The sequence below is a fragment of the Peromyscus leucopus genome, chromosome 19 (genome assembly GCF_004664715.2).
Source record: "Peromyscus leucopus breed LL Stock chromosome 19, UCI_PerLeu_2.1, whole genome shotgun sequence".
In the NCBI taxonomy this organism is placed as follows: Eukaryota; Metazoa; Chordata; class Mammalia; order Rodentia; family Cricetidae; genus Peromyscus; species Peromyscus leucopus.
The window spans coordinates 62,171,129-62,199,060 of record NC_051079.1 but is presented as its reverse complement, the minus strand read 5'-3'; the positions used below and the strand labels follow the sequence as shown (position 1 = coordinate 62,199,060).

Here is a 27,932-nt window from a genome sequence, read left to right as displayed (position 1 = left end):
AGATGTGTCACTCAGACTGGTTTAATCAAAAGCTGAACAGCCAAAAGCCAGGCAGGATTTCCAGGGCAGAGAGAATGCTGGGAAGAAGAAGGGAGTCTTCAGCAAGATGCGGAGGAAACATGATGTGTAGGAGATGAAGTAACAAGCCATGAGCCATATGGCAGCAGATAGATGACTAGAAATGGGTTAATTTAAGTTATAAGAGCTAATTAGAAACAAGTCTAAGCTACCGCCTGAGCTTTCATAAATAATAGTAAGTCTCTGTGTTGTGATTTGGGCGATGGCAGGTGGGATAGATAAAGACTTGCTACTGCCCCCACCCCCTGCCTTGCTGGTGACTTCAGTCACATCACTTGCCTACAGAAAAGCCCTTCAACAGTCTCACCGCCCTCCAGCCAAGGGTCAATGTCCTACACCTCTTGTGGCATGGCCACCTTCCACCCCTCCAGGTTCATGGCTTTTCCTTCCTTCTCTTCCAGTCCCACACACGCCCATCTCCTCACAGTTGCTCCTCTGCCATCCCTTTGTCATGCGGTTGACAGTTCCTAACCACCTCTATTTTCTCTTCTTTACCTCGGTCCTGGTGCTGCTCCTATGTAATATCAATGCTCCAGGTCACAATGAAGCCTGCCAACAACTCTGAAAAACCGAGTACTCAACACTGCCAGGCCCAGCATGGACTACACATTCAGGTTGACTATACAACCACCATTGCAATAGGCTAGGCCTAGACTTGAATATGAATCAGTAGAAAGGAATGCAAAGAGCATCTACTATGAGCTGAGAGAGGTTTGCTGGAGGATGAACTTAACCTACTTAGATGAATGGAGGCCAAGATTCTTGAACTGAAAGAGAAAGGACTTCAGCCTTTTACCTTCTCAGAGCTTCAACAGAAGCAAATTTGTATGACTTACGCTCAAAACATACTTAGCACTTTCATAGCTAATTACTCTACAAGCTCAGGGTGCTGAGCAAGAATAGATCTCAAAGGTTAATAAAGCAATTCCTCCTCTTGTACTCACTTTTCAAAATAGCTTACTGGCAACTTTCCCAGTGCCACCTTAAGACAACTTACTCCATTTGCTCCCACTTTCCAGCATGTAAACTGAGCATGACTACGGCATGCTAAGGGGCAGAGGGGGGGTGCACAGGCTCACCGGGGGATGACCAGGATGGAGAGCCTACTACTGGAGCATTCCATTGAAGAGATGATTGATCTTTAGTGTCCCATGACTTTGATTTTTTTTTTTTTTTTTTTTACTCATTACTGAATGTCAGCCAAGACAGCATGGTCACTAGAGACTCTAAAGGAGCCATCTGGCTTCTGCGTTGGAGGGAAGACATTTTCAGCATCTTCAAAAGATCCTTCACTGTCAACAGCTAGGGCCCTACTGCTTGCTGTTCTGTGTCTGACTGATCACCTCCATCTTTTCCTGCTCTGCATTTCCAAACTCAGGTCCAGCCGGTCGTTTCTTAGGCTCGGGTGACACTGTCTGCAGAAGTCACCTGCCGAAGACTCTGACTGCTATCAACAAGATCCTCTCTGTCCCCTGCTTCTGCCTGCTGCCGTCACCAGTTATCATCACACAACAGCTCAGCTCTCTTCCACTCGGGTCCATGAAGCCAGCACTAGCCTTCCCAACGAACAACAGCATCTCTCATGATCCAGTTGTGATCTCTCTCTCCTCCTTTCCCCCTCCCCCTCTTTCCTAAGAATTTACAAGGAGAAATAAATACTAAAATGCCTATTAACTGGTTCATCAGACAGACAATAGCCCAGGCAGTCACCAGAACACAAAGAGGCCGTCAATCTATGATTGGAGCACCAAACATCAAGGCCAATGTCACAGAGCTTGGACCTCACTTGGGCAGGCTGTACTATGACCTGTGCAAGTCTGTGGTGACTGCTATGAAACTGTATCAACACATATGTGATAGTAAAAAGGAAGGGAACTTTCTTAAGCACCTGAGCAATAGATTTAAGGAAGATGGGAACTTTACCATCACTTATTCCCTAACGAAATTACCACTGGACCTCCTTCTAAATTTTCCAAGGTCATTTTAAGCATAAAGAACAGCAATGGTGTAGTGGAAGAATCTGAGTGACAAGACACAAACCCATGCCTTCCACCTTCAGACAAATGCACAAGTTCATGCCAGGGCGCCAGAGATTTTTGTATAATGTGTTTTATGTTAAGAACAAGAGAAGGATTATGGTGTCTATGGAATCTCCTGCAGCTTTTGGCTAGTCCATGTATTTGACTTTCTCAGCTATTTATCAGGGTTATCGACAAAACCAAAAACCCAGTTTCAGGACTCATAGCCAATCCACCCACAAGGCTATAAGCTTATCAGAGGTTCTTCATTTCTCTCCAAGCAAGATGCAAGAAATTGATTGAATTGAGTAATTTTCAAGGATCCTGGCAGAAGCCCAGGGAGTCTGTACCTTTCACAAACAGCGGATAAGGAAAAGCCATTTTAAACCTCAATACAACTCATGTAGATGAAAAGTTAGACAACTTCCCTATTAAAGTTCCATTCAGGACGAAGTGGCCAGACAGGTGGATCTTGTCAGTATTTGATTGTCCATAAAACCGACCTTAGAGAAAAAGTGCTTCTGCAGGTCAGCTATGAAAACCCCACTGTACCCCCCTTCTAGGAAGACAAGAGGAGGATGTGGTCCTTTTCATGGCTGCTTATTTGGTCACTCTCGACTAAGAGCTGGCATCTAACCCAAAAGGCCCCAGGTCAGGCTGTTGTTCAAACAAGGGCCACTGAGAACCTGCACTGACTAGCTGGGAGCATGCAGTCCTTGTCCTTGGGAAGCCATGGTAACCCTGGAAAGGTCAGACTTGCCAGCAACTGCACAAGACAGACCAGCACAGTGGGTGCCATCCAATGTGTCCTTTCAGGGTTCCGAGTAAACTAGGACTTTTCATAGAGGACGCTTTGGCCTGAGACTATGCTTCTTATGACATAGTGATTACCATTCCATACTACAATTGACAGGCTAAGCTATGGTAGAACCCATAGCTGTATCATTCAATATGACTTGACTTGACATGGCTTGAGTCAAGTTTCATGAATGAATTAAGATATGTAATATGTACAAAAACCACCACAGGAACTAATCAGGAGGGAAGCAAATCTGGAACCACTCTTCTGGTTTGAGAAAGAATTGCCCGCAAATGCTTAGTCACCAGGGAGCGGCATTATTTGAAAGAATTGAAAGGTTAGGAAGTGTGGCCTTGCTGGAGAAAGTGTGTCACTAGGGGTGTGCTTGCAAGGTTTTAAAAGCTCATGCAAATGCCAGAGTCTGTCTCTCTCTGCCTGCAGATCAGTATGTAGCTCTCAGCTACTTCTTTAGTGTTATGCATGCCACCATGCTCCCCACTAAATGACAATGGACTAAACCTCTGAAATTGTAAGCAAGCTCCCACTTAAATGCTTTCTTTCTAAGAGTTTCTGTGGTCCTTGTGTCTCTTTACAGCAAGAGACCAGTGACTTAGACACCACTTGATAGATTGTAGCTACTAAGGGCATAGATGGGACCCATGCTGGATTCTTAGGATAGCTAAGATTTGGGGACATGGCCTCAGCAATCTGTTTATCTCAGAGCTGCAAAGACCAACTAGCCTTTGCCTAGACAAACCAACTCTTTACGTCATCTTTTAGCCAAGGCTCTCTCTACACAGACCCAAATACAGATAAGAGGCCAAGGGCAGGATGCTGTTCAGCTCCAGGCTGGCCCCTCATCACTAAGTATCTGAGGTCTCAGAACCAAGACTTCATCTAGTCTCAGACAGACGAGGCAGGAGCTCCAGTCCAAGGAGAGATGCTGCCTGCAACAGAGCCAGGAATAAAAGCCAGCCTACCACTGTTCCCCTATCAATGCCTCAAAACATGGGGGACTTGCTAATGCATTTGTGAGGAAAACAAAGGATGTGCCCACTCACTTGATAGAGACAAGAGAGGCACTTTTGGTTGTTTCCACTTCCTTCTAGTGTGTGCTCTACCATGGATATGCTAGAAACTTCCATGCCTGTTCAAAAGGGATCCATAGTTTTGCAGTACTGAGTCTCACTTGTCTTAACTGTGACTTATCCTGCCTATGTGTGCTCTGTGGCCTTTCCCACCATGGCCAGCACTGTTCCTATCCTTTGTCTCAAACCCTGAAATATGACTTAACACACAATGGTAAAGGAAAAGTGATGAGCATTATATAAATCTCTAGATCTTCTGAAAGGGATCCATTTCTCGTGATGCAGAAGAAGAAACTCATTTTTTCTTTCTTTTTCTTTTTCTTTTTTTTTAAATCCGTGCATGCATGCTGTATATGTACATGCTTGTGTGGGTCTGTGTGCATCCGTGGCAGCCAGGGGTCATATTAGATGCCTTCCTTTCTCACTTCTCTCCCCTACTGTTTGACCGAGGGCCTCTTGTTGAGCCTGAGTCCATCTATTCCAGCTAGGCAGGCTGGTTGGCCACAGAACTTCAGGAATTCTTTTCTCCGTTCCAGTGCTGGAGTTACTGACATGGACTCACACATGGCTAACTGGGGATCCAAATGCAGGTCCTCACGCTTGTGCGGCACCGACTGAACCATCACACCTTTGAAAGTGGTGACAACCTCACCGCTCTGCAAAACAGGTTGCCCCGCCCCCGCAGCTAGCCCTGGCTCCGCAGCTCATTGCTTGCAGGTAGCCTAGATATAGTTAACTTGCTTTACTAACTGGCAGCGAGGTTCTGATGGGACTAAAGGGCAGGACCACAGCAGGGACAGAGCTGAAACAAGAACCCACAACCCAGGGTTCTGGGCAGAGCTCCTGGCTGCCCTTGCAAAGGACCCCCGTGTACCTGTTGACTTACTTAGAGCGAGCTCTTTAAACTCAGGAAGGCTGGCAGCCGCGCAGAGCTGGTAAAAGATGTGGTAATTCCTCTCATCATCCGCCTGGGGGAGGAAAGGAGATCGATTTTAGGCGGCGATTCCCCAGATCATCTCCTTGACCACTCGGATCCCAGGCGTTGCATCCAGATGGTGTGAGCTAGACCACCCTCCCTCAGGTTTTTCTTCCATGCCCTGGCCAGCTGCAATTCCAACGGCCTTATTTTTCATTTGTTATGACAGGGCCTTCTGTGAGGACTTTACGTCTTGGCTTATGCGGAAACAGGCATTTCCTTTTTCTTTCTACATTACACCCCAGTGTCATGTCACAAACAGTGACTCAGTCAGCAAACACTACCATCCCTACTGCTGGGCCAACATTCTTCAGACCTTTGCTTCTTTCTCTGTTGGAAGCTCCTGGGAGGGGGTGCTGGGACTAAGTTAAAGCTGAGCTTGCCTATTTTGGGGGTCCAGGCAGTCAGGAAGGTTCCTGAAGTCTTTCCGTGGACACTCATGACTAGAACAACCTTAAATTGGTAGGAGGGGGAGGGTGTATAAATATTCAGGAGGCCTGGGTAGTGTCAGCAATCAAAGAGGAAACTCAAAGCCAGGGTGGAGTGCTGCTGCGTCAGTCCACCCAAAACAGCCGCCTGCTTTCTCTGCTGTAGTGAAGGAAGGATGCGGGACTGCCCAGCCAAGCCACGAGGGAAGGGGCAGGGGGTTGGTCTAAGAGTTCATGAAATATTTGTTACTCATCAGCAGGGACTCGACTCCCCACTAAGAAATAGCTCAGGAGACTCTGGGGGATCCTGCTGAACCCCAGGGGCCCGGAAGCCACTCTGCACAAGGAAAAGCAAGCTACACACTCGACTCAGGCCACCTCTGCTGTCTCAGTCCAGCGGTGGGGGGGGGACAAAGCTGCTGCAGGAGAATGATGCATGGGGTTGCTAGTGGCACCAGCCGTCTCCAGACACGGGGGAAAGGGTTCAGGCCGAGGCCAGGGATAGCTGAGCAGGAGGAAGAGGAGGGTCGGCAGAGAGCACTCAAGGACCACGGTGGGCAAGAAAAGAGGGCCCTGCTTCCTAGGAACGTGTGTGTGTGTGTGTGTGTGTGTGTGTGTGTGTGTGTGTGTGTGTGTGTGATTTCAGCATATACACCTTTCTTTCTAGTCCCACCCATGTTTTGACCCACCAAAGCAGGTCCCCTGAAAGCCGAAACCCAGGGTCTACTTATAACATTCTCTAAAGGTAAGACTGTAAAAGCTGTAAGAAGACTGCCCTGTCCTTTATCCTGGGATCAAGCACTCATTTAACACACAACAGGCGAAGCTGTGCAAAACACTTGTGGACCTAATGCTTAGTCCAAATGGATGTTTACTCTGAAAGAGAAGAGCAAAGACAAGGAGGTTGATCCCAAGCCAAAAGATGGGCTGCTCTGTGAGTGCAGGGAGGAACAAGGCTGATAGCTAAATACAAATGACTGAGTCCTGCCACTCACCTGAAAGACCACCCTGGACTTCTCCAGCAAGTAGGTCCTCATGTTGGCCCCGATGATGTGGTACTTTTTATCAAAGCCAATCTCAATGAACTTCCCAAAGCGGCTGCTATTGTCATTGCGAGTGGTCTTGGCATTCCCAATGGCCTGGATTAACAGACAATAGCAATGTGTAATCAATGAGGGCAAGAGGCTAGGAAGACAGGCACCTCCCATACAAACACCCCACGCCGCACTGGGATTCTTGACTTCAGGACTGTAGGTCTGTGGCAGCATGGCACCCACACACACCTCTGCTATTGCGAAGACACTGGGCTGAGGGAGAAGTTCTGCCTGGTTTGCTGAAAACTAAACCCAAACCAATGCCACTTTTCAGCCCCTTGTATGACGACTGGCCCACCCTGCGGAGCTATGCGCTGAGTAGAAGACTCTTCAGAGGAGACACAGCCAGGTCAGAGAAACTCTAACCTGCCATTTCTCTGGCCCTCTTCCATTTTTTTTTTCTATCTAGAATACATGGATAACAACTGTACCAGTCACTCTGGGCCCTCGAAGCAAAGGCCTGGAGAATCGGAGACCCTGGCTCTGATGTTCTGGAGCCATCCCTGTGACCACAGTTCTGCTGTGATTAATCTGCTTCCATCCCTCATGCAATCAAGCAGCCTAAGGCTTTGCCCCGGTGGTGAATGGCACTTCGTGGAAAGGCCATCAAATGACATGCCTACCCTACTCATTACTAAGGCTGATCAAGAAGTCACTCACCCTAGGGGTCACTTCCTACACAGCAAGGCTACATATCGAACAGTAGTACACAATCATTTTTTGGAGGGAAGAGGCCTCTATGAATCCCCAACTGGCCTGGAATTTGCTATGGAGACTAGCCTGGCCTTCAACTCACAGCAATCCTCCTGAGTTCTGGGATTAAAGATGTGTGCCATCACATCCAGCCCAGAATACTCTAAAATCAATCATTAAATAACTGGTCTCATATGACTATTCACTTTCTATAAGTCCTAATACTAACTTGCCAATAATCGATTTCTCTTATTTTAATCTCTTCTGTTTATTCATTTTCAGGTGGTGAAAACACTTAGAAAATCCCACTGCAACTTTTTAGTAGTCTAAAAAAATATGAAGTGCCAAGAGGTTGAAAGAAAGATCCAAAACCACTCTCTAGTCCAGGCCAGCCAAGTCCAACTACTTATATTTGCTAGTTTCAAATCCCAGGTGGCCTCTGAGATTAAGGAGGCCATGATGGAGCTGAAGGCTAATCTCTATTGCTTTACAGGGCTAGCTGATGTCTAACACGCTCACACTTCATGAAGACAACGGTTACAGCCCCTGCTCTGGAGGTGAGCAGTGTGAAGCCCAGGTCCTTGCTCTCTTCTGGGGAATCTGTTCTGCCAGCACACTGGTCTGCTTGTGTACCACCCTGCAAGTGTATCCAAATGATGTCCTGTATGCCAAGCAGCTTTCCATTTCCCTCTGTCCTACTGCATGGACCTGGTCCACATCGCCACTCTCTCTGTCCTGGATAATGTCAACTATCTCTCTCTACATTTTCTGTTCCTGATCTTGTGACTTTCAGTCAATATTCCTCTTGACTAACAGCAGTTCGTGTAAAATGTGCACCTGATTGTGTTCTTGGTGTAAAATCCTTCAATGGCTTTCAATACCCTTTAGTTTTAGAGCCTCAGCATGGCTCACATCCCTGGTAGTAGTATCCCACCCAGCCATCATTCATTATTCTAGTACTTGGTCCTCAACTCTAAAAACCAGAACAATTTTTTTCTCTTCAATAGCCCTGTGATTTCTCCACAGTCATGCAAGATTCACCTACACTGTTCCCTCTGTTGGGACTCTCTTCCCACAGCTCCCCATGCCTACCAGCCCCTCCTGTTCAAATCCAAACCTGAAAGCAGACAGGCAGCCCTTCCCTGACCCCACAGGCCAGAGGAGTTCCACCTACCACATATTTTTCTGGACCCTGCACAAACTCTGCCTTCCCCTCCAGGAAAAGAGGTGTGTACAGGTACATTGGTGGGCTTCTAAGTCCCCAGCATGAAGGTCTGACTCCTAAGCTCCATCGGACAATGGCAGACTGTCACACTTCAGTAAGACAGTTCTGTTTTGAAGACAGAAAAGTCATCTGTCCTTTCTAGAATACTGACAAAACTTAGACTTCCCGGGCCTCCAACATGAGGCCCTGGGCTGGGCTGCTTATTGTGACAGTTAATCTGGACAAGAATTCTAAGAGGCAGCTATCAGTTTTCATCATACGTACAGAGAAATGGGCTTGGGAAGGTCAAGTAATGTGCCCAAGATCACATGGCTAGGAAGCAGGCAAGATTCAAATTCAGGTCCCCCTGGAGTTTCAAGTCTAGACCGGGCTTATACGGAGTCACAGTCTTTCATGCTGTCTCACAGGTCACCCCCACTCACACCAGACTAGAAGCTGCCATCCATGGAGACAACTTCCGCGGTTCCAAAGACCGAGTCAAATCAGAAGTGAGCATAGAAAGCAATACCAATCCTCCAAGCCTTTCTTAGCTCAGTCCTCAGCAGGGGACTAGAGAGAATGGAGCGCAGGAGTATCAACCCTTACGTTTACCCTCTCAAGAAAAAGGAGAGGAAGCCACACTCAAAACACAAAGACTCAAACCTGTACCCAAGCTCCCATGTAGCTATACCCAATGGGTGCTCTGCTTCCTAGTTTCAAGGCAAAGAACGCTGCCTGCCACATGTTCCTGCCCCTATCATGGTAGAGCAGCCCCACGATGAGGTGAAGTCTCTCTTTGTAGATTTTGCACTAGTAAGCACAAGAGTAGTAACCAAGTATGATTGTCACCATCTTGTAATTCTGATGGACTAACAGACCTAAGCATAACTGATGGCCGCCAACGTCACGGCACAGCAGGTAGATAGCCTGGTCCTTCTGAAGAATGCCAGCAGAGCAGCCTATTACAGTCTTGTAAAAACAACCGCAACATACTTCTACACTTCACCAGCCTTAAAACACACAGACAACTGAATATGTTAAACATGAGTTTACAATCTACAAAAGCCAGTTTGTGGAAAATTATAAAAGACCGTCTACTTTCACTATTGTCAAATAAACTTCAAGTTCCAATTTGTAATTTCAAATTTCAAGAAGGTTAGATGTCTTATTTTGTAAAATAAACACTGTATCAATTACCAAAAAACCAGGTGTGGGGACTCACATCTTTAATCTCAGGCAGGAGGAGCTCTGTGAGTTCAAGGCCAGCCTGGTCTACATAGCAAGTTCTAGGCTAACCAGAGCTACAGAATGGTACCTTGGCTCAAATAAACAAACAAAAAGGACCGCTGCATGTTCTTTGCTGTTTATGAATACAGAAATGTAAAACTCAACTAGACTTTCCTATATGAACTGTACAGTGATACACAAGAATCCAATGAATTATTTTAATGTTGGGTTATATCACAGAGAAGCAGACACGAAACTGTGTACACGCACAGGGAGGGGAGCAAGGAGTCATGCCAGCAGAAAGGAAAAAGGCAGGAAGAAAGAAAATCGCAGAGAATCTTACAGAATCCTACCAGTGGAGAAAAAGAGTGTGGACAAAGGGACAGGAGGGACTCAGAACAGACAACTTTGGAGTGGCTGAAATGGGAGGCCACACAAGAGAACACAGGCTATAGAGAGGCCATGTAGGAAGCAGATTCTTTTTAGACTGCTCTAACCATTTTAAAAACAACAACAAAGACAAAAATCCTAAACTCACACCTTTGGTCTTTTGTTGTCTGTTTGTTTATTATTTTTGTTGACTGTACTTCTAACTTATCTCCTTTTGGATGGAGAAGTGTCTCTGGCTCTCAGAGTTGTATGTCTGGTTTCATGATACCTAAGATGTCATATGATCCTCTGGCCTGGCCTTGGGTTCTGTCCCTGCCCCTACCTCTGGTCCCGTGATTAGCAATGCTCTCCTAATCAGTGCAGACTTGGGGACAAATCCCTCCTAGGATGCTCACAAGCTGTTAAGAAAATGAGGTCAGGGCACACTAGCACTGCCAATGAATTACACCAGTCTGCCCCAGCCAACCCCAGTCCGGCCTCCATTCTCTATAATTCAACAGCTGCCACTCAGCTCAGCCTACTGGTACTTCTGCATCCTCAGACCATGTTTGGCTCTCAGTCTCCCCGGGAGGTGTCTGCAGTGAGAGCAAGGAGACATGACCCAGTAACTGATTGCTTGCGGCTGAGCAGGGGAACTCTTCCCAGGGACTGGGCAGAACAGTCAGTAATCCGCTGCTCCTACTTGAGACACTGTGTTCCTTAGACTCCTCTAAGGAGCCACAAGCTGATGACTTCCTGACACATAAACCTAGAACATTTGAAAAGTTATGTTCTCGATTTTGGCAGAGCAAAAACTTTCTGTTGGCAACACTCTAATCCCAGGCAGTATCCCTCCTGATTTCTGTTGCTTCCTCTTCCCTACCAAATTCAAGCTTTCCCCCAAAGAATAGCACTGAGAGCTCACATTTGATGGAAGGCACCCTCAGCACTTAAGCTGATGGTTTCCAAAGCAGCTAGTTGCACAAGACAGAGCGTTAATGTCCGAGACGCAAACAACTATATTTATATACATAATCGTGATTAAGGCAGTTCATGTCCTCACTCCTCATTCAAACTCTAGCAATTAACCATATCCTGGTCTCCCTTGGGGATGCATGTTGCTCTTATGTTTCTCTCATGCCAAAGCATCCTCCTCACAGAACTCAGAAGCCTGCTTGAGCTGTAATAGACAGCACATATTTTAAATTATTAGTAACCACTATAATTTAAAGTATTCCCAGGGTAGGGATTTAAATCTATAACTTCTGTATCAGTGTCCATAGGAGGCATATTCACAATAGCCAAAAGGCAGAAACATCCACATAAGCATCAGTAGAGGAATGGCCAAGCACACCATGGTGCATTTGTGCAGTGAGATATCCAGCCATAAAACGAACAAAGTATTGATAGACGGATGGACCTTGAACACATCATGCCAAGTAAAGTCAACCAGGTACACACAGACCAGTATTAGACGATGCCATGCATGTGAAGTTCTCAGAGTAGCAAATGTCAGGGGTTGAAAAGAGTTTGGCAAGGACTCGGGGAAGGGAAAAGTAATTGTTCAATGGGAACAGGGCTTCTATTGGGGTAATGAGAAAGTTCTGGAAGCAGATGGTAGTGATGGCCACACAAACAATGAATGTATTTAATGTCTCTGATTCATTCACTTATAGTGGTATATTTTTGCCATGCATATCTTACACAATAAAAATGATTGGAAATGCCCTTTCTGTCTTACTTAGTAACATGGTGCCTTGCCTGCACTGAATTCCAATGTGACTAATATTTACTTTGATCAGTCACCAGGCATCAGGGTGATAATTCTCTGCTTTGCTAAGAATAACTACTTTATCTTTACAAGAAGGCCCATGTTTCTAAATATGCCTGAAAGATAACAACTTTGAAAGTCGAGTGAGGGAGAAAGCCTGCCTTCAGTCTCATTTGAGAGGAAATCTGTGCAAGCTGCAGAGCATTGGCTTAGCTTCTTTAATGTGCAGGCACACATCAGGAGTCAGGGAGGCCAAAACCATGGCCCATGGATTTCCTCTGCATTTGAGCCACAGGCAGGACCCGAATTCATAAGTCTTAGACCACACAGTGCTTAAACTGGATACTAACTAACTACAAGACAATAGCGAGTCATACTGTGGAAAGCCACTTACTAAGGCATGTTGTGGCTAGTAAGTTCACCCAAAATTTAGTGTTACAGAGACAAGGCTGATGTGCAACACCCTGTGACAAAGTTGGAAGCAATGCATCAGGATGTGGAGTATCAGCTACAGCACCACAGGGAGTCTGTCATTCTTCCACACGTTCTGTGACCCCTCCTGGTCTTATTAACCGTGAATCATTCTGCAAGCGAGCTATCTGGATCAGAACATCACCAATACATTGGTATCCAAGAGAGATACAAACTTTGGTCTTTTTTCTAGATCTTCTGAATCAGAAACTCCAGCACCCCAAGCTTCAACAAACTTCCAGATGTGAAATCCAGCACCCCAAAGTTTAACAAGCCTCCAAGACAGTAATTATACAGTCCCTCCCTTCCTTTGTATTTTTGAGACAGGGTCTCTCTATGTAGTCCTGGCTATTCTGAAACTCGCTGTTTAGATCAGGCTGGCCTCAAATTCAGAGATCTGCCTGCCTCTGCTTCCCAAGTGTTGGGATTAAAGGCACATGCAACCACACCCAACCACTTCTAAAGCATTGTGTAAATGAAAATTCTCCTAGTTCTTTTTTTCTCTTGGCGAAAGCACCTTCAACTGTATTGACCACTTTCTGATTTATAAAATAATAATGAAGCTAGTATTTGAATTCTTAGAGAACAGGTGATGTCTTGTCACTCAGCAGGAAGGGCAGTTTTCCAGGAAAGGAGTTCTGAAAGCAGGACTTAGCTTGAATTTCCAAAGAACTGTCGTGACCTGAGACTCTGAATTGACTCCTGCACTTGGCAAAGGTAGAGGGAAAGAGAGGAACACAGTGGGACTGCAGAGGGTCCAGGAAGTGTACTGCTCCACACCAGTGCAAAGATCCATGGCCGCAATGAGTTGATCGGGCTCAGGACTTGCAATGAAACCAGACATTATCTCAACTGGGCTGCTTCTGTTTCCTTCTAACCAAATTCCAACTTTATCCAGGATTCTCTTCATCATGGGTAGATGACCATTAATATAGAACTTTCTGACTCCCTTTTTTATTGATTATTAAAACCAGACAGCCACTGCCAAACCTAAAGTCTTCATTCAATGTTCTGAACAGGGAAAACTCACCATGAGGATTTGACTGCTCCCAGGAAGCATGTTCCTTGAATGTTTACAAACAAGCCCTGACTTTCAGGAAAATGGCAGAATTACTCATCTGAAGACTCACAGTCTAGAAAAGGAGCCACTGCTCTTTTGAAGAGGGCAGCTTCAAAGCAATCAGCATCAAATCCCGATGACTAGACACACCATCCCCAACAGGACTCTGGGTCTAAGGGAGTTAAGTCCACATTAGTGGTGAAGAGGAAGGAGTATAAAATGGGCTGGAGTTCTCACTCACCACCAGGCACTTGTGACAAGTGGCCATGGGTCTTGATGTCAGGGACTCTCTCCCTCGGAGCCAAGAGGAAGACCCTAACACAAGCAAGGAAGATGTTTTCTGCACATATCAGTCTAGCCAGGGAGACACTGTTAGCAATACAGCTCCTTCCCCATGGCGATGAAGTTTCCTGTGAGCTGATAACACACTAAGAAAAAACTAAAACTGCTTTTCTCTAAGACTTGATCAAAACACTTCCGAATATACAGTCACTAGTACAGTTACACACACACACATACACACACACACACACACACACACACACACACAGACACACACACACACAGAGACACACACACACAGAGACACACACACAGAGACACACACACAGAGACACACACACAGAGACACACACACACACACACACACACACTTCACTTGGCATCTAAAGTGCCTTCAAGGCTTCTGTGACAGATCTGTTGCTTCTGTGACAGGTCTGTTGGGCATATCCATTTCTGCATGGGCTGATCACACCCTTGCCAGCATCAGATTTTCCCTTTCTCCCTTTCTGCACCCCGTCACCACCCCCGTTTTTCAGGGTCTTTTGAAGTTTGGACTCCAGCTTTCCAGAAGCGAGTTCAGCAGACACCCCTGAACATCTTCTCTGTGCCTTGTTAACACTTCACTGCATCTCTGAGTGTCATCTGGAGATGGTAGGATTAACACAGGGAAGGTGGAGACACATTTATGCCTGGCTTTGGGTTAGGTTTGGGGGTCATTTTCACCCCATCCTCTTCACAGTGCAGCTACATTTTTTTTTCTTAATAAAACAAAGGCACTGCCCAGCCTGGAGAAAGTAAGCAGAACACAAACCTGCCAATAAAAAGAGCTTCAAGAGTGGGTGTAGCAGTTAGCTTTGATTGCCAACTTAACATGTCCTAGAGTCGTTTGAATGGAAATCCTCAACTCAGGAATTACCTAGATCAGCTTGGTTTGTGTGCATGTCTGCTAGTGACTATCTGATAATTGATGGAGGAGGGCCCAACCCACCATGGGCAGCACCATTCCCTGGGCAGGTGGTCCTGGAGCTGTGTAAAAAAAGCTAGCTCAGCATGAGCCAGGTAGTAGCATTCCCCCATGGTTTCTGCTTCAAATTTCTGCTCTGACTTCCCACAGAAAATAAAATAAGCCCTTCCTTCCTTCCCTTCCTTTCCTTCATTCCATAGCTGCTCCTGGCCAGCCAAAGAATGAAACTAGAATAGTGGAGCATCCAAAGTTACCCAAGCTATGAGGACATTTAAATCTCCTCTATCAGAATAAAACTTTTAAAGAGGAGAGACAGAGATAGAGAGACCCAGAAAGGGGAAGGAGGAAGTGTGAGAGAGTGCGCTTGAGTGAGAGAGGGAGGGGGGGAGAGGGAGGAGAGGGAGAGGGAGAGGGAGAGGAGAGAGAGAGAGAGAGAGAGAGAGAGAGAGAGAGAGAGAGAGAGAGAGAGAGAGAGCGCCTAAACCATTATGAGCTATAGCAAGATCTAATTTTTAGAAACAACTTTGGCCTGAACTCAAGATCTCTAAGCCCACTCAAACCAGGCTCTTATCCTAAAGTCCTGGCCATGACAGGACCCAGACAGGGGGTGTCTTGGCTACTTCGTGCTATTACAGGAAACTGTTTCTGAAGATCTTCAGCAGAAGCAATGGTATCATACCTGCGCCGGCTCCCCTTTATCACCTTTCTCTGCAAAGACAACATTTTTCTGGTTTCTACCCAGTCTACCGCATCCTTCCTGACAACTGCCTTCTAATTCAGTCTTTCAAAGTATCTACTGGTTCTGGTGAGACGACAGTTTCGTGACCTGTGATGCCAGCAGGAAGGGAGGCAGCCGAGGTGGCAGCAGGCAGGCAATGACCACTGCTACAGCGAGCACAGATTCCAAGGACACAGAACATGAAGACATTCCACCCAACACTGGGGGCCCCGCAGGGCAAGACCAGGTCAGGTTATCTTCACATCTGAGGTTTCAGAGGTACCCTCATCTCTCCCTGACATAGGAGGGGTGTGGAGGCTGCCCAGGCGAGCTACTTCAAAGACTCTCTTCATCATCCATGCCACACACAACCCCCAGTGACTCCCTGGGAAGGTTTTACCTCCATGATGGGACTGGATGCCAGGACCTTCTCCTCAATGTTGGTGTCACTGGCTGAGCCACCAACCGTGGCAAAATAGCGCATGGCATACTTGGCCGACACCGTCTTCCCTGCTCCAGACTCTCCGCTGACTATGATGGATTGGTTCTTTTCATCCCTGGAAGGGAAAGAGCTCTGGTCAGTCACTGGCTATGGAAAGGTGCTGTGGCCTGCCAGGGACTCCGATGGAGGGGAACCTGGTAAGGGGCATCTCTTGGCCATAAATGTGGATAGCTGAGTGACATCTGCCCTCCCTCAGAGGTCTACATGAGCTCTGACAATGGGAGGAAGAAAGTCGGTCTGAGCAGGGCTTTCCAACAGCAAAAGCTCACCACCACTCAGGAGAAGGGTGGTGTGGCCAGCAGCTTACCCTAAGGATAGGATAATAGGCAGTGTATCCCTAAGAATTTACACATGCATCCTTTAATCTTAGTTCCTCCAATAGGCTGACTCTGTGCTACTCAACTCCCTAGAAGTTTTAAGAACAAGGATCTTCTCTTGCATTGAGCCTAGCATGCTGGTGGGATAGATTTGGACATTTCTGTTCACGCAGATGTATTACATGCCACCAGCCTCATCTTACAAGTGAAAGGATTGCAACAAAAGGGATTAGAGACTAAATTCAAGTCAGGAAAAAAAAGGATACCTCACACCACATAGACATGATGACATTTGTTCTTTTAAAATACAAAGTAGGGAGATAGATCAGAAATGAAAGGTGCATGCTTTTATGTCTCCAAGGAGCACAAGCATTCAAAGCAGAGGGGAATGACACCAGTTGAGACACAGATTAGGGTGAGAAATTGCTTATGATGGTGAACTTAGCCATCATCCCTTTAGTTCACAAAACAACAAGGAAGGCTGGTGCTCCACTTCCAATTCTCCACTCTGGTAACAGTGCCTGGTACCACATATGTACTCAGTATCAGCGAGGGCCCAGTGGACCTAACCCTCCCTTTCCTAAATGAAGATATACTTAAAACTCAGGACTCCCAGTGCCAGGTCCTCTGGTTTCCTAGGCAAAGTGGGTACAGAATAACTGAGAAGCCTCCATGATGGGATACCATGCCTTCCTAGTTATTGACGCTGTCAGCATGGATGAAAAACTGCCAACTGTCTCCAGGTCAGGGCCAAAGCAGAGGGACTGGGCAATGGTATGATGATGTAAAGGAACCTGTCCAACTTGAGAGGAACTAGAAAGAGAGGAGAGCTCAGCTGGAGGTGTAAGTGCTTGGAGAAATCATGTGAAAGATGGGGTGGGGCTAAAGAGATTGCACCCATAAGGCAGTCCTCATTAGCATGGGGCATAGAGGTCTCATCTCACACTCATGGACAATCAAAAAGGGACCCAAGGGGCTCTGAAAAGCAGACACGGAGAAGATCAAGTTGAATATACCTATCTTTAAATCGGCTACCCAACCAAGAAAACGTATATAGATTCCTTCCTAGCACTTGGGGAATGAAATGTCCCACGTCTTTCTGAGACTCCCCTTCATTCTAAGCCACTGTTGCTCTCATCAATGCTCATTTCTTCTTTCCTTGCTCCCATAACAACCTAACACTAAAAGGTAGCCTCCAAACAGACCTACAATGTGGCTACTTCCCATTTTCATCCATTTATTTATTTATTATTATGCATGTTTGCCTGCTTTTATGTACGTAGACCATGTGTGTTCCTGGTGCCCACAGGAGCCAGAAGAGGAGCCCCTGCAACTGGAGTTACAGATGGCTGAGAGTCACCATGTGGATGCTGGAACCAAACCTAGCAAGCACCCTTAGCTGTGAATACCCTCTCTCCAGCCTCTATTTTCATCCTCTGTGTTTTTCTTTACATTGTCACAACGTCAGGTGTCACCTCTGTTCTCATTACTTCTTTTTACCGAGTCCTTAGAGAACTGATAAGGGGCATGAGTATCCAAGATGGCTGGGAACATAGATAGCCCGGCTTTATACCTTGGTGACCATTACATGGGTCACGTCCTTCTTCTGGTGTCCACCCTGAGAGCTCTCTGAGTGTAACAAGAACCAGATTGGGCAGCCACACCCAAGACTTTGGAGTTTTGTTCAGTTTTTATCCCCAAAGAAGAGAATACATGCAGGATGGGACTGAGTCCTCAGCAGAGAGCCACATACTGTCCCATTTAACAAGGATCCCAGGGAGAAACACATAGAATCAAACAGCTCAGTCGGGGAGGGAACACATGAGTGCTCTGAGGCTTCCTGCTGCAGCGCAGCACACAAAGCAAAGGGTTCTGGGTAAAACATCTCGCTGGGCAGAGACAAGCAAGGCACACAGCCGTGATCCTTATCCCTTTCCGTTCTCAGTGTCAAGGTGCCAACGACTTTGCACAGCGCCCAGAGCAGCTGAGCAAGTGCTGCTCAGGGAAGGGAGCAGTTCATCCAAGAGGTGAGACGCTTTAGGAGTCAAGCAGCCGAGTCCAAAGATACGTGGCCAAGAAGGAAAAACAGAGGGGCTAGTTTATGTGACAAGTGTCCAGGAAACAAACAGCATCAAAGGAACGAAATGATCATAACCCAGCAGGGTGAGGAGACGGATACATAGCCAGGATTTCATCAGAATCACAACTCTCTATCCCCAAGTTGAAACATCTTTGCGTTGTTCTGGCAACAAGGCTCAGTCAGGAGAGTGCTCCCTGCCCAAGCCGAGGACCTGGGTTTGGATCCTCAGTACCCACAGGAGAGGCTGGGTGCAGTGTGCGCACCTGTAGTTCCAGCACTGGGGAAATAGAGACAAGAGCACCCTGAGGCTCGCTGGCCAGCCATTCTAGCTGACAGGTGGGCTTCCAAATTACCGAGAGGAACCGTTTCAAAGAGTAAGTTAGAGAGCAATCGAGGCAAGTAGCTCACTCCCACACACACAATTTTTTTCAGAGGACAACTACTGGAAGTAACTAACTGTAAGCTCCCACTTCATCTGGCGACCATCAGGGCAGGTACTGCCATGTATGCTCAAGTCAGATAAACTCACTTCTTAGACCACCTAGTCCCTTTAAAGACACCTGCGAGGTGTGCACACTACCATGTATCCACCCACGAGGATGGTGGGGCAATGCCACCTTCAACTTTGTTCTTCCAATGTTAGCTTTCCTCCTGACTCAGAACTGGAATCCAGGATACAGACTTCAAAACAGACTTGAATTTGAACCTCAGTTCTGTTACTGATGGCCGTCTGACTTTGCATGCGCTCGTTAACTTACCAACCACTTCAGCATCTCTTACAACTGGGATCCCTAAGGCAGAAGATGTTCTGAGTGGCTGCCTTGATTTGGTACTGGCGTCTCACTCCCTTCCAGATTAAATTTCTAAATCAATGATCTAATTACATTTTCCCCCTTTCAAGAAGTTAAAAAGCTATCCAGTACTCATCAAATCAAGTCCAGGCTCCTCAGTTCAGCATGTGAACCCCTTTACAATATACGATACTAAAGCCATTAAAAAGTATTGGGCAATCTAAAAGAATGTGCTGAGCCCTGCTTCTGCCCCCAACAGGCCCTGCAAGCCACTTGATCAAGCTACAGAAGAAAATCTGCACGCTGAATATCTGCTAGGAGATCGTGTGATAGCTTTGTGAGTTAGCCACAATGGACCACTTAGTTTATAAAGAGCACATACCTTCCCCAGCACTGCATCCAGGGTACTCTCTCAACTGAAGTTCCTTCAGAACAGACCCCTGGGAGTCATCCTGACTTCCTATCCTGGGCATCTCAGAGAATGTAATTTCTCATCGCTTGAAGTCTAGTGTCATTGTATCGTTCCACTTTTAATATGCTGCCACCTTTCACGTGACACTGGCTGCAGTTCCTACCGCATGACTTCCATCTGCCTCCTTCCTCTGGCATTCTGTCTTCTCATCTCTAAATCAGAAAGCTGCAACATGGGTTCCCATGATAAGTCTCTCCATTTTTGACATTCAATCATTATACAACTAATACATTAATAGGAGCAGTGGGTAAGAAAACGATTAGTTCCCAATTCCAGTCATTTGGGGATGGGCATGGGGATACATGGATAAATATAAACTCCTACCCAACATGCTTCAATAAATACAACCAATGTTGGCTTCAGCCATTCGGCCCACTTACAGAGATGATCTAGATGGTGACTTGAGTCAGTCCGCTCTTTAATAAATCTTTTTCATTTAAGCCCAGTAAAATTCCCTTTAGAGAAGGCAAACCATGGCCAAGAATCTACTGCTTAGCTGTTATCTGGAGTCTAAGCTGTCTCTAGGATGGCATTCACTACTGCAGACAGAAAATGCCCGGAGAGGACTGTGCCTCACACCAGAGCAGAGGGTTCTGAGATGAGCAGCTCCTGACAAAGGCCTGACACCAACACCTCCATCCTGCCCCCCTTCCTGGACACCTTGCCTTCAAGACCCTCTAAGTTTTCTTTTACGTTTCCCACCACAGCACTTTCAGCTGAGACTAGGGATCGTCTCTGCCCATCATTCAGGTGGGTACAGAACACGGCACATGGGGTTGTTGAGACATGCTCATCCTATGTCAAGGTCAGCCAAGGAACAGTTGGGGAGTTGGTTTTCAATCCCCTGCAGAAGGGTTGTTTTGTTTGGGCTTCATACAGAGTAATTTGTCACCCGTGGTCTCACGCATACAGGAGCCTGCTTGCATCGTCTCTGAGCTCAGAGACTTGAGGTCTGACTCACAAGCAGCCGACATGGCAGTGGCGTGGGGTCAGGTGTCCCGCCCACACTTTTTTTTTTTTTTGGTTTTTCAAGACAGGGTTTCTCTGTGTAGCTTTGCGCCTTTCCTGGAACTCGCTTTGGAGACCAGGCTGGCCTCGAACTCACAGAGATCCGCCTGCCTCTGCCTCCCGAGTGCTGGGATTAAAGGCGTGCGCCACCACCGCCCGGCTTCCCGCCCACACTTATGCAGTACCTTTGACATCTCCTGTCCTCCCACCCAATGGGTGTGGTGCCCATCTAAGCATTCCCAGGCACTGGCCTTAAATCCTCAGTAACCCTGATACCAAGAACTAGGGGGCCTAACTAGAAAGAGAAAGCCAGGCCAATCCTAACACCCACAGGTGTTATGTTTACCTCAGTCAAGCTACCTGGACCCTAAATCTTGGGCACTACCCTGAGTCAACAGTACCTGTCCTTGTGTGGTGTAGATATAGTGAATGGAGAAAACTGGACAGAGGAGCCGGGCTGCCTAGGCCCTGAGCCCAATGGAGTGTGGCTCTTTCTTAGAGGCAGAAGGGTGTTCCTGGAAGGCGTAACAGCAAGGAGCAGGTACAGCCTCATTGGTTTTCAGAAAGTCATGTGAGCGCGACATGGTAAAGTGTGGTGATTCCCCTGCAGGCTCTACAGCAGGCAGAGAAAAATGATCCATGAAGAGACAAGAGTAAAACTTGGCTCTGCCAGATTTCATTGTAACCGAGGCTAAACCAGGACTAATAGAGTCTGTTCCAGATAATTTTACTTTGGCTATATTCAAATATAGCACAAGTTTTGAAAAAAGTGTTCAGGTAGCATTTAACTCAGTCCCAAGTGCACAGCAATTTAAGACATGTTTACATTGAGATTCCTTACAAAGTACATCTGGTTCCTTTCACAAGAAAGGGTACTGTTGACTTAGTACTGCCCAAGATAACACAGAAGTCAGATGTACAATGAAATCTGGTTGAGTCGAGTTTCACTCTTGTCTCTTCGTGGATGGTTCTTCTCTGCCTGCTGTAGAGCCTGCAGGGGAATCACCACACTTTACCATGTCGCGCTCACATGACTTTCTGAAAACCAATGAGGCTGTACCTGCTCCTTGCTGTTAAGCCTTTCAGTGGCACCCTTCTGCCTCTAAGAAAGAGCCACACTCCACAGGGCTCAAGGCCTAGGCAGCCCGGCTCCTCTGTCCAGTTTTCTCCATTGACTATACCCACACCACACAAGGCTTTGTCCTTCATTCTCTCCTGCTGTGGCAACCTGATGCTTTCCTAGATCAAACTGATTGCCCACTTTTCATTTCAGAGTTGTTAATTGCCTGGTACTCAATCACATCATGCCTCATAACGGCTCATGTTTAACTGCCATTTAATTTAATTACTAGCCCATTTACATCATGCCCAAGTGTTTACAAAGCTCCTAGTCATGTATCTCACACTTAATAGTCATAAAATCAAGATATCAATCTTCATATTTTAAAGAAGAGAAATTAGAAGCTGAGCATATCCAAGAAATGTGCTCACAGTGCCTGAGCTAGAGATACAGCATGTCAAAACCTGAGCACAGGTTTATCTGTTCAACCTTCCATGGCCTATGCTGCATCTTCTCCTTGACCATTCCTTTCTAGTGCCATGAAGCAGTGTTAGCAAAGCCAGCCCTAACATGAAATATGAGTCAGGCACCTTCAGCATTGATTGGCTCATGTCAACTCCTCTGCTCAAACACGCCATCTGCAGAGGTCCTTTCCCGAGCACCCTGTCATCATGGCACGTACTCCACAATTTACTAAGCCATTATTAACCATCTACCTAATGTCCTTAAACATAAGTCTCATGATAAGTAATTTCAGATACAAGAACTTGGATGGGCAGTGCAGCGCCTGGACTGTGCTACAAGGGCAGCCTGCAGCCTAGTTGCCATATATCGTGGCAAATGCTGGGCTCAGAGCCAGATCCCCTTAGAGTTGTGCAGTTTTCTGCCTGTAAAACCAAACTGGTTGTCCTTGCCTTCATGGGTCACTCATGGCCAGAAGAGGGCTAACCGTGAGGAGCCTCAGACAGGCACAAACTTAAATCTATGAACTGGAATCTCTGTGAGGAGATAAAGAAGTGGGAACATCACCCACTTAGGCTCCTGGCACCCAGTGTGGTTGTAAAGCAGGAAGCAGGGGAAGTCTGGTTTTGCCAAAGTACAGGAAGGACTCGTCAGCTCTGACATGTTGTTGAGCCGTTCTGTCGTCTCCTCCAGAGTGACAAATCATCTACGAACCTGAGCGTCAGGATATACTCTGTTCATCCTAGGGACAATCAATCTACTGTTTTGTGCTGTCTACTCTTTAATGATGTTGTCAACACCACCACTGAAACACAGAGCATCTACTACGGCGGCAGTGGGAACCACCGTGCCAGAACAGGAACTGACTGGTCCACAACGCTGTCTGAGTCAGTACCATGGACAGTGGTGCGTGCTATGAGACTGTGGTAAAAGTCCAGTGAAACTGGGAAAGGGCAACGTTGTATCCAGTCTGTTATGATAAATTGAAACAACCCCGAGACGGAATAGCAAACACATATTAATATAAAGCAATAAAAACCTATTGGACAGTGATGAGGAATCTGCACACAGAGAGATTGGTAACGTGCGGGAGAGGGTGAATAGGGGAGGGGAAGGTTAGGTGAAGGGAAAGTTAGGTGAAGGGAAAGAAGGACACAGAAAACTTCAGGGAGGCAGACTGAGGGGTGACCTAAGAGCCACATAGTCACAATCACTTGAAAACTAGGGAGCTCTGTCCCAAGATCAGGAGCGACATAAGAGACATTACTGCTGTGAGAAGAGTCTGGGCCAGACGGATGCAGGGAAAACATCTGAGGAGCAACAGGAGATCCAGGACCGACAGAGGAAAGGGCATGGATCCAGAATCTGAAAGGAGGACACTGTGTGAGGGGCCCTGCAGACCTCAGGTCCTAGAGATGAGGGTGACGACAGTCTGTTCTCAATCACGTCAGCCACTGGCATCCTGCATATCCACACACTCCCCTCAGGCCCAGCCCAGAAATCAACCCAGTCCATTCAGAAAACGGTCACAAATACACACAGAAAACTGTTAATTTGTACTTAGCCATCACAGTCTCAAGTGTGTACTTGAGAAGATGAAAATGGACTTTTGTGTAGAGTGTAAGTACTTAGTGCAATTATCACCCAAACGTCATTTCCCAGTTCTCTTTCACAGTGGTCCCAGGAGCTCTCTATAAACCACATAGGTGTCATATGATACAGGCAGTAATGACAGGGTGAGTCTGTCTCCACCACATCTGAGAGAACCCCTGAGAGCTCCATCCAGTCCACCTCCCCGACCTGTAAGCAGGGGCACACTGAGGACCAGTCCTTGTGAACGGAATGTTCCCATTTCTGTGCTTATAAAGCAAGCAGCTGGATTCTGAACCCCCACAGCCTCCTGGTAATTCTTTACTCTGTGGCTCCAGATCCAGGCTGTCACTGAGCTGTGTGGTGCACTTCATGCCACTTACAATTATCTGATGATCTCTAAAGCACACTTTGAGACTAAAAACAAAAACCCTGTGGGGCAAGGTGATCATGAGGACCAGGGAAAACATTTGCTGTGACTTCAGGTGTCACAGGTTTGTTGTGGTTTGTGTCACTGACTGGTGGTGATGGTGACACAGACATGTGACATCTGTAGCTATTTCATTGGTCCTGGACCTAGTTCACAGAGAAAGATATGCTAGAGCAAAGCAACCTCTCCTTGGCTAGCCATCCTGTTGGAATCCAGATCTAGGGTACTTTAACTCAAGACACAAGCTCTTCCTTATTACCACTAGCTTTTGTTGGCCTACTAACAAAATATATAAGAGCCTTCACTTCCTACAGACCACTTCAGTCCTTTTTTTTTTTTTTTTTAAATTGAGAACCTCCCTTTTTCTCATGAATCTGCCACCTACAAGTTACCATTCTCAGATACCTCCTGTGATGGTTAGCTTTTATTATCAACTAGACACAACCTAGAATTACCTGGGAAGAGAGCCTCAGTGAAGAACTGTCTATGTTGGGTTGGCTTGTGGATACATGAGGGAGGGATTGTCTTAAGTTAACTGATGTAGGAAGACCCAGCCCACTATGGGTGGCAACACTCCCTACACAGGGGGTTCTGGACTACATGAAAGTAGAGAAATCAAGCCCAGTACCTGAAAGTGAACATGAATGCATTTATTCTCTGTTCTTAGATGTGACTACCTGAACTAAATTCCTGCCTGGACTTCCCCACAAGGATAGGTTATAATGTGAAATTGTAAGCAGAAGTAATCCCCTGTCCCCCTAAGTGTACCAGGATATTTTATCACAGCAACAAATATGAAACTAACCCACCTTCCCAACCCAGAGCTGTCTGGAGAGTAACACCTCTGTTGTGCCTGTCCTGTGGGCAAGTGAATGTGAAGACTGAAAGACGCCCCAAAGGTTCTTGTTTAGAGCAGAATTCTTCAGCCCCCAACCATTCTGCTCTCTGGACTTCCCGAGGCAGAAATGACAGGGGAACCTTGGGACTTCTGAGCTACTTTCTCTTTCTTCTTGCATGAAATCAAGATGGCTAGACTGTTTGTTTGGTTGGTTTTTTTTTTTTTAAACACATCCTTTAAGCCCTAACTTTTCATCTTCTCTCTTCTATACCACATTATGGCATAATTCATCTTTGTCAGTTTTATCTATGCCCTTACTCCACCCCAACCCCCACTCATTGCTACTGGGGAAATATTTCCAAGGACTCATTGGAATGTGTCCAGGCCCTCACCAGTATCCCCGTAATGGAGACATCTTTAGTATTCTGATGCTTTGTGACCTATTCCCAGAGATTAGTCTAGGCCAATGGTTCTCAACCTGTGGGTCACAACCCCTTTGGGTCACATGTCAGATGTCCTACATATGAGATATTTACATTATAATTCATAACAGTAGCAAAATTACAGTTGTGAAATAACAACAGAAGTAATTTTATGGTTGGGGGGTCACCACAACACAAGGAACTGTATTAAAGAGTCACAGCATTAGGAAGGCTAAGAACCACTGCTAGACAGAGTTGCTAGGCAGGTGTGAAAAGTGGGGGGGGGGAGACACAGGAAATGGTCATGAGAAACATTAGCCCAGAGAATTCAGGGCACAGCAGGCTGGGAATGGCCTCTGACACCTACAAAGAAAAATCCTTTGCTCACTAGTAGGCAAGTCTAACTTGTAGCCTCGGGGCTACAAGCCCATGATAGCTATGAAATGTAGCCTGACACAAAACTGTAAACTTAATTAAAATATTGTGAGATGCCTTTTTGCAACTTAAAAACACTTCAACAACTTGGTTCTCGAGCATAAGCTTTGTAACTGACAATGGCACACCACGCAGTCCAAAGGCCAGACACACCGCTGAGATTCTCCAGTCTGGGTGTACATGGCCAGCACAGTGGTGCTTAGGGTGGCCTTACATCAGACCAGCAGAGTCACAATCTGCTACAGGCTGAGACCTGGAGATGGACTTTTAAATTCCACAAGGGACTCCTCTGTTCTGCCACAACACTGGTTCTGCTGGGTTAGGAACTACTTCCTGCTTGAGCAGCGGTTCTCGACCTTCCTGATGCTGTGACCCTTTAATACAGCTCCTCATCTTGTGATGACCCCCAACCATAAAATTATTTTCATTGCTACCTCATAATTGCAATTTTGCTACTGTTATGAATCATGATGTAAATATCTTAATATGCAGATGGTCTTAGATGACCCCTCTGAAAGGGTCATTTGAGGGGTCCTGACCTACAGGTCGAGAACCACTGTGCTAGAGAGCTCTGTTAAATCAGCTGCTGCATGAATATGCTCAGGCAAGGGTAGCAATTCAGACGTCTTGTAACTTCCTTCTGGTCTGTTACCCTGTACACAGTGTAACACAGCTTTCAAAACAGGCTGCAAGAGACTCAACAGTCCTTACTGGAGAATGCAGTAACTGCTCCTCCCAGGTCAGAGGACAGGCACCATTACTTTTCATTCTGTGCTCCAGCGAAAGGCTTAGGACTCACCTAGAAAAATCAAGCCGTTTCCTCATCAGCTGGATTTATAGTCTTGAATTTCTGAGGTGGGAAAGCAGTACAGCTGGACACTTTCGAAGTCAGAGAAATCAAATGCAACCAGGTCTGGTGGCCCAACCTATCACCCCAGCCTGATGTTAACTAGGCCTGGTTAGTTTGGGGGGTCCACTCTATAGGCTCTGGGACTAGCTGGAGAGAATCAATGGGTCCCTCCATCCCCCTCATGCAGCTGCTGCAAGGCTCCCACGTTTATTTCAAGGTTACATTTTCCCGTCTCCAGTCCCCTAAAAGCAAGAGGCTCCAGACTCATGGACCAGAAACTGTTTCTTCAACCACTGAAATCATTGAGACATGGAGGACTGGTGGGGTGGGAGACAGGTGCTTAGCACAATGTGGTGTCAGGAGCCAAAAAGGCCTGTTCAGGATACAGGATAATGGTTAAATGGTACAGAGCACAAAGACACATTGTGAATAAACTACTCCCGCATGTCTAGTGCACTGTCGTTCCTCAAGTATTGCATGATGAATGGATATATACTGTGGGTGAGAAAAAGAAACCTCCAAATATTGCTTGGCTATGGAAAAGTACCACTGATTAAACCCATTCACGTTAGCTATTTGATTTCTATGACTAAATTATGTAGCACAACGATTATGAATAGCATGAAACCCAATACATGAATGCTAGTGTAGGCTTCATTCAACTGCAAAGATAAATGTTCCATCTTCTGAGTTACCTCTCGAGTTTTATAAAGGCAATAGAGTTCTCTCTCCAGGAACAGATGCACACCCCTGCAACATAGGGAAGCCTCGGGACTTTCACCTACAGCACAGCATTCCAGCCCCCCTCCCTGAAAAAACCTGAGTGTTCTAGAGGCAGATAAAAGAAAGGTCTCAAATAAGCAAACCGCTCCAAGAAAACCATCAGGAGAAGTGAACAAGGAGGGCTCATGCTGAACAAGTACTTGAACCTCATTTTTCAGGGACTGACTGGGTCAGAGTGGGCTTAAGAGTTGGGAACTAAGGTTCCAATAGATCCTGGAGATGGGGTGTGATGGAGGACAGATAACTCTCCTCTTCTTGGAGAAAACCCAAGCTAGCGACGCTGGCGGCACCTCTGTGAGACTTGCAGGAAGAGGTTTGGGGTCCACCTGGTCTCCATGTTCTGCCAAGAGACTGCACAGTAAGAGCACTACACCTCTCTCCCTCCAGCAGGGGCTTGGGGGTCGACAGAAGTGTCTCAGCATTCTCAGCACACAGAACTAGGGGGCGAAGGGCAGCAGCGTTGACTGTTCTTGCATCAAGATCCCAAGAGAGGAACCCGCGTCCTCACTGACCGCAGATTATACAGCAGCTGGCGTTTCGCTCCAGGAACCCCACTTCTCCAGCTTCACCCCCAGCTTCAACACAGCCCACGCTGCTCTCACTTTGGTTACTTCCCCAGCATCAGCACAGGAGCAGAAGGTGAGTGTGACTA

General features: G+C 46.6%; 1 protein-coding gene across 1 annotated transcript in view; it reads right to left on the bottom strand.

Annotated features, from left to right (window-relative positions):
* Nucleotides 1-27,932, bottom strand: part of Myo5b (myosin VB) — a 303,407-nt gene that overhangs the window by 122,692 nt on the left and 152,783 nt on the right. Inside the window, exons 5-7 of the mRNA XM_037196923.1 lie at nucleotides 15,641-15,797; nucleotides 6,383-6,526; nucleotides 4,870-4,951 (exon numbers count right to left, since the gene is read on the bottom strand). Of these exons, the coding sequence (XP_037052818.1) occupies nucleotides 4,870-4,951; nucleotides 6,383-6,526; nucleotides 15,641-15,797 (383 nt within the window). The remainder of the gene's footprint in view (nucleotides 1-4,869; nucleotides 4,952-6,382; nucleotides 6,527-15,640; nucleotides 15,798-27,932) is intronic.